The sequence below is a fragment of the Trichoplax adhaerens genome, genomic scaffold (genome assembly GCF_000150275.1).
Source record: "Trichoplax adhaerens TRIADscaffold_39 genomic scaffold, whole genome shotgun sequence".
NCBI classification, from domain to species: Eukaryota; Metazoa; Placozoa; class Uniplacotomia; order Trichoplacea; family Trichoplacidae; genus Trichoplax; species Trichoplax adhaerens.
In genome coordinates, this window is record NW_002060979.1 from 43,493 (window position 1) to 51,159 (window position 7,667).

Sequence of the window (7,667 nt, forward strand, 5' to 3'; positions counted from 1 at the left end):
CGAATTCGATACACTCTTACAGAGATTAGATTTACGAATTAAACTTTATAACGTTTTCCTTTATCTTCCATATTCAGCACATATGGTAACTTATGGTTTCATATTACTTTCTTATTCGATTTTTCAACCGGATAATAATTTACGGTATTCATACGCCAACGAGTGATAATAGAAAGCAATTGCTAATTTTTTTTAATTGTCAAGCTTTAACTTTCTAAGCAATAGCCAAAGTACCTTTATCCAAAACACAGTGGTTCATTTCTGCTATCTTAATATCACAACCTGAAATGAAAATTGCGACACAAAAAGTCGAACCTGTTGCAAATGATAGCTTTAAATCACGGCCGAAACAATTAGTAAAATCAATTTTTCGATTGAAATATTTGAATATAGAAGGCACAATGTATGGTTAACTTGCTATGAAAGGCTACAACCACAAACAAATTTGAACTTATAGAGCTATCAATCGTTCGTTCCTTAAGCATCAGAGAATAGACAGTTGGCAATTGATCCTTACTCTAATAAAGTTTTAATACTAAAACATTTTATAACAGCAACTGCACCTCTAATTATAGACAAAATTGATGTTTTAGAAAACTAAGTAAGCAAAAAATTGTTTTTCTTGCAGTATAAAATATGGCACAGCAATCAATATTATGCAATGTAAATCCATGAACACATCCAGTTTTCTTGTATAAAATAAAATTACTGCACATATTTAGCCATTCGGCTCATTTGTTAATTAAAAGTCATGATATCTCGTCAAATTTGTATTAAATAAAATTGTATACGAAAAACGATATCGTAAGTTAACATTTATAGAGAGATCGAAATTAAGCTTGTACTATTCTGCAGCAATATTAAGTATTCAGGAGATTATAACTATTAAAAATTGCCAATGACAGATGTTCTCACAGGCATTTATCGTGAATCATTTCGATATTTATGCATAGTACTACATAAGCGCATTTCTACGAATCGTATAGGTTTACAAAGTATCTTATGTAATCGATACTATATCTGTTACGGCCAAAACCCGAAGTCCGTATCTATTTGGAAAGATACTATAAAGATCTTAGTTAAACGCATGCTACTAAAAAGTAATTTAAGTGATATCATGAAGACCAGGAATCATCGTTAGTCATTAACTTGACTAAACTTAATTGTGAATATTTTCCAGTATTTATATACAGTACTATATAAGTGCATTTCCAGAAATCTTATCGATTCATGAAGTAGCTTATAGAATCGATACTATGTCTATTTGGAAAGACACGAAAAAGGCCTTATTAAGTACATACAACTAAGAGTAATTTAAGCGAATCCATAAAGACTAGGAACCATCATTAGTAATTTAGCTTGAATAAACTTTATTTATGAATAATTCCAGTATTTATATAGAGTACTGTATAAGCACATTCTTAGGAATCGTATCAATTTGTAAAGTAACTTTATAGAATCGGCACCATATCTATTTGGAAAGATATCACAAAGAGCTTATCTAAGCTCATATGGCTAAAGAGTAATTCGATATTATAAAGACTAGGAACTATCATTAGTAATTAGCTTGGCTGAACTTGTTGGTATAACAATTATTCCTTGGAAAAATTGATTGGAGAACTATCAAAAACTGATTCGAACATTCAAGGCCATGAATTCATCGTATATAAAACGTTTATTTTGTGACCAAAAAAGAAGACTAGGATCAGATACAGGCAATATCAGGTACATAACGTAAATAACATATTATTACTGAAAAATTTTAATTTGATATTGCAATTATACACTACTTCGTCTAGCCATGAACTAGCAGTAATACTTTACGGATCATTCAGTTTTAAACTACTGTTAACAAGATGCGATAAAATAGCATTTAAATATTCTACATTCTTAGCTTAGCAAAATATAGACAGTATACGATGCTTATCTGTCTTGGTTACTCTCTAATTTTAGGAAAATGGACTTTATAAACTAGTTTAATCCTGTAGTGAATATTTTATCGTTTTTTGCCATAGACAAAAATCTGTCGACGACGATAAAAATGGAAGATGATGGGACGTCGAGGTTTCGGAGCAGGGGCTGGAGCACGACGACGGCGGCGGCGGCGACGGCCCCACAAGGCCTGCTATGGTAAATTTCAAGTTGAAAAGAGTTTTAGTATTTAGATAGATATATTTAATTAAAAAATATAAAATTTTATGGAATATTTGCATTAAAAGATTACTCATTTTCACAATTAACAGCGCAAAGTTAACTTGTGAGAAGGAGCTGATTTTAGGATAAGATTGCTTGTAGAAATGTGTTAGTAAATGACTTTGAATCCTCAATTATCATTATAGATTATCCTAACTATGAAATGTAAAATACTACCGAATTATGCCGTAACTATGATAAGCTTACTGATAATTATAGACAGTAGCCTCTATATGTATTATTATTATAAATTGCAAGGTATCTTATGATGAAATTGCTTTAGTAATGCACGATAAATTTACTTTGAATCATATAGTATCATAGTAGATCATACTACCTATGTAATATAGAATGTCACCGAATAATGCCTTAATTATGATAGATATACTGATAATGATAGATAGCAGTCTCGTCTGCATGGTAGTATTATTAAAAGCTACGATGTATAATTATCCTAAATACTCACGGTGCTTTTCTCGGTTAGACCATTCTCAAATTCTGAATCGAATCCTTTATCCATGTCATAAGACTCATCTATTTCTCCAAGTTCGTTGTATGCATCTTTGTCGGCAATTTCGTACGGGTCTAGTTTATGGACATCCTTTTCAGCAATATCGTAATAGCCTGGTCCATGCCCACCCTTATTGTCATTATCGAGCTAAGAATTGTCATCTTCAGTGGCGTAAGCAAATGCAAAGAGAAATAGACACGCAATGAGAGCCAATTTAGTATTCATTTTCTTGCAATGATCCTTCTGTATAGTCAATGAAATAAAGATTAATTTTTAGTACTGGATAGACTGTAGTATTCGAATTGAAATTGAAATGATGAATATACGGCATCTTCGAATATAGTATAGATTGAATGATTAATACATATTATTACGACTATAACCTTGATTTTTAAAAAACGCTTAATGTTAATACGTACCTCAACAACTTTTAATTTTCTAAATTAATTCTTGAGATAAATTCTGCGATCCTTCCTGAATTTCCAAAGTAAAGCAATCTCGTCTGCATGGTAGTATTATTATAAGCTACGATGTATAATTATAATTAACCATATAGCAGTAAGACAACGATAACTGGATACAATCAATGTGACGTCGTCATTGTTGAACGTAGGTTGTGCTAATCATAAAATTCAATGCCTATAGATACTCAACCAATATGGACATTTACGCATGAAAAGATACAAAGACAATATCAAATACTTCGATAATTTCGACGAAACACAATTCTTCAACCATGAAAATCTATGGTCGGACAAGCAGTTAATCCTATATGAACTTCTATCTAGTTTGAATATTTATAGCCCCCAAACACTACAGCTACAAATCACTCTACCATTCCCTTACTTCGATATATGGGACATGCAATGGAATCTTCAACACTCTCAACTCATCATCAGAGGTAAATGGGATTACTGCTTAGTAACCCCAGTGAAAAAGACATGATATTTGCATGAAATGTGAAGCTAATCTTGTATCTTGTACCCAGTGCAATTTAACGAGAGTGTCAATAAACTAAGTTAATATTACTTCCATAATCAATGAAGATGATTGATGTGTATAGTGTACAGATGGATAAAGTATACCCCCAATGTCAGTAAAACCAATACCCAAAAATAAATAAAGCAAAACATGATTAAAAGTAGTGTAGTCTATGTCTAGTCTATGGTTAATGCTATTGCTGAGTTAGTTTAATGTCTATTACAAATCGCAGTCAAAGAGGGACTTGAAAGAGAAAACGAAAACATCCCTAACAAAACATTGGTAAAATAGGAGGAGAACATAAAGATCAACATAGGGATGGAGAAAATGGATTGCATAATTGCAGCCTATCTATCATTAAGCATCCCATCTAGTCTAAAGCAAATATTGATGTCAGTCTTGTAATACTGTAGATGGCGATCTCTTCAGCTATTAATAAACTAAATCAACATCACTTCTATCTATCAAGATGATGGATGTGTGTACTGCACAGATGGATAAAGTATATCCCTAATGTCAGTAAAACCAATACCAAAAAATAAGTAAAGCAAAACACCATTGCATATTCGTCCATGGGGCGAATGCAATGGTTGAGTTGGTTCAATTCCAATTATAAATGGTAGTGAAAGAGAGATTTGAAGAGAAAACGAAAACATTTGTAAAAAGATTCAGGATTAAGATGAAGGTAAAGTAAAATAGGATGAGAAAATAAAAATAGGGATAAAGAAAATGATTTGCGAAATTGCAGTCGATCATAAAGCAAACCCCCATAAGTCTGTTTAACCAATACACAAAAATAAATCAAAACAACATTAATAGTATTGCAATCGATGCAATTGTGCAGTTAGTCCAATGTTTATTGCAAATTGCAGTAAAAGACGGACTTGAAAGAGAAACAATCTCACCAAGTTCTTGGTCAAAATAACATGAGAAGATAAAATAGTCAATGTATTTGGTACAACATTTCTGCTAGCAAAGGCGATCATGACTGGAAGGGATATTGCCAACAGAAAATCGTCGTACCTTGTTGTCCATGTTGTCTTCCACTTTTTCCCGACCCCAAAGGTGAGATTGCCTGCTTTCATTCTGTTTCTCACCTTGCTATCCACAGTTTACGAGGTAAAATAGCGATTTCAGTTAGAGCCAAGAAAGGTTGATGGCGAACATGCAGTAAGCAGCGTGCCTGTGGGATACTTTCTCAGTCCAATTCAGGTTACTCGTTTGATATCTTGCTTATAATATTGTCCGCTGTAGACTCAATCCCTACTTCTATAGGGTGACAAGCTATTTTGCACAGTAGCTTGCAGCGCCGACTCTCTACTTGGTCTTCCTCTACTTCTACTGCCATCTACACGTGAAATGGCAATCAACCATCAAACATCTTTTTTTCTCACATTCTTTTTCCATACTACAGATTTCTCTCTTATACTTATTAATCTGTGCTTTTGACCGATATTGTTGGGTGTTAGCATTGTCATCGTGCTTAGCAGGTAAGTCTTTCAACCAGTTAAAGCAATCTTAATTAATCGATATCATTTTAAACGCAAACCCTAACATTATTGCAATAATATAATCGTCCCTTTATCGCCATTAGACCTATGGTTGACATTTTGGGTTGTGAACTGAATTTCTCTTATACTTGTCAATCTGTGTCTTTTAATAGATATTGCTGGGTGTTAGCATTCTCATCTAGTTTAATGAATAGGTAAGTCCTTCAACAAGTGACAATAGCCTTAATTAATCGCTATCATTTTAAGCGTCGAATGGGTTGGTAACCCTGACATTATTCCAATAATCGTCCCTCCATCATAATATGTAAGTTACATAATTTGCTGGATGAACTACATCGTTGAATAAATAGTCAACAAATACACCTACTACATACTTTCCTTAGAGCATAACGATGTTTATTTGCAACCATGCCATATCTTCGCTGATATGGACCTTCCTGCTTTTAGCAAAGAAACGTACTAGAAAATATATAAAGTCAAAATTTCGGTACTGATATGTCATTCAATTATAATATAAGACAGTGAATCATCTAATAGATAGTCTGTTCAACAATTCCACCATTCTTGCTGCTCACCACCCCCTTCCCCAAATAAAATTACTGGCTTTGCATCCTATTCAGTATCCATTAGATTCGTTTTATCATCAGGCAGCTGATATCTGATTCGATTAGAACATCTTATTTGTAAATAGGGTTAACACCTTATTGATACTCAGTAACTTTAATGTAAAGCGCTTGAGGGCGCCTTTTTTTACTCAAGCGATTGTCAGTTTAATTTATATTTGATAGCAGAAAATTGGCTCTTGTTTAAACAATAGTAAACTTGTTAATTAAGATGGTAAATAAATTCATTGTATGTAAGGGATAATTCATTACCGACCGTCCAGCTCTAATTTTCTCATTCGTAGTTCTTATTGCAAAATATCGTAAACTAAACCGATGATATGTAGTTTTCATGTTTATAGATGAAGTCAAATGTCTTAATCCTTGACTGGAAGTTTCTTGCTAGAGATTTATTGTGCACTGCCTATCAAGATTACCATTTTGGCTTTGCGCCATTGCAAATTGGTCTGGTTTACTATTTTCTATTGTATTTGATACTTGATGATGATTTAGTGACGTTGTGTACTTTTATGCCATAATGACTATAAAATTAATGGCAGAAAGCGACTTGCAGAGCTTTAACGCTGCATGCACTCTATCAGTATATTTTAATTTCAAGAACGGTAATGAAACCCTAATGATTTCACTTTTATACGCAATTGAAACCATTGCCTAATTGAAATAGATTATTAGATTGATATTACTGTACTATATCCGATAAGTAGATCTTCGATATGAATACTATTGAAGTAAATTTCTTCTTGACTCACATTCAAACTAAACTCTTATATCGTCCATTGTATTAATTATATACAAACTAGAATCCAAATTTGTTGCAGATACTCTGCAGCCTTTGATGCAATTCTCTGACCGCTTTCGCTTTCTTGTTATATATGGAGCAATTACATATATACTGTAAAGTAGTATTATATATAGAATGGTTAATTATGTAATTATCATTTTAAGCTAATCTTACACCTTATATGGATAATCATTTAGCTAAACCATAAGTTAAGTAGTCTATCAAATGTATAAATACCTTCATAAATTTATTAATAAACGATTCTCAATTAAACAAACACCGTTTACCACGAACTTAATAACTATAGTCCAAATTTATTGCAGATACTCTACCGCCTTTGATGAGATTCTCTGACCGCTTCTGTAGTACCTTATGATATTAATCCACCAAAACCAAATAACTTGGAAAGGTTGAACCCAAATCTCAATTGTAATGTTAAGCTTAACTAAACTCTTAACTTGGTCTGGTGCTACAGCGATACCATTCATTGCTACTAGTTGCAACGGCATTGCTGTAACATTTGCATAGTTAAGCATAGGCTACAGAATCAGGATAATTGAAAGAGCAACTTTTTAGAGTTAGTTAAACTTATGTCTTACTCATACAACATGAATTTCTGATCTACCTAATAGCGTCTACTAAGAAATACGTTGATGGGAATTATCCGCTTTAGATTGGCATTAGGTCATAAATGCAAGTGTACAGTATGAAACGAAGGTTGCTCCTACTCAAGCCTTGCCTTCATGTTACTACTAATATAGTGTAATTTATAAAACTGCATGTTATATGCACCAACTAATAATTTGTAGTGGTACTTATGTAATGAAATGAAATGTGTAGAGATCAAGCTACAAAACTTTAACAAACTTTGATTCTACTTTCGTTGCACTCCGGTCGACTTAACGCTAATACTTTGACACCAAATAAAATTTGGGGAAATAACCGAACAACAATTTATTACAAAACAAAAATGGAGAGACGTATAAACCGAACAACCTTACAAATACTTAGCTTTAAGTATTATAAAATAAGTGTGTCACAACCGAGATTGTAACACAAGAATAAAC

At 32.8% G+C, this 7,667-nt stretch overlaps 1 protein-coding gene across 1 annotated transcript; it reads right to left on the reverse strand.

Moving 5' to 3' along the window:
- Nucleotides 1-1,996: 1,996 nt before the first annotated feature.
- TRIADDRAFT_62241 (uncharacterized protein) lies at nucleotides 1,997-5,163 on the reverse strand (the record flags this gene model as incomplete). The annotated part of the gene is made up of 4 exons (XM_002118183.1): nucleotides 1,997-2,125; nucleotides 2,660-2,851; nucleotides 4,709-4,786; nucleotides 5,080-5,163. 4 exons carry the CDS (start codon nucleotides 5,161-5,163, stop codon nucleotides 1,997-1,999), a joined length of 483 nt encoding a protein of 160 aa, XP_002118219.1.
- Between the last annotated feature and the right edge of the window lie 2,504 nt (nucleotides 5,164-7,667).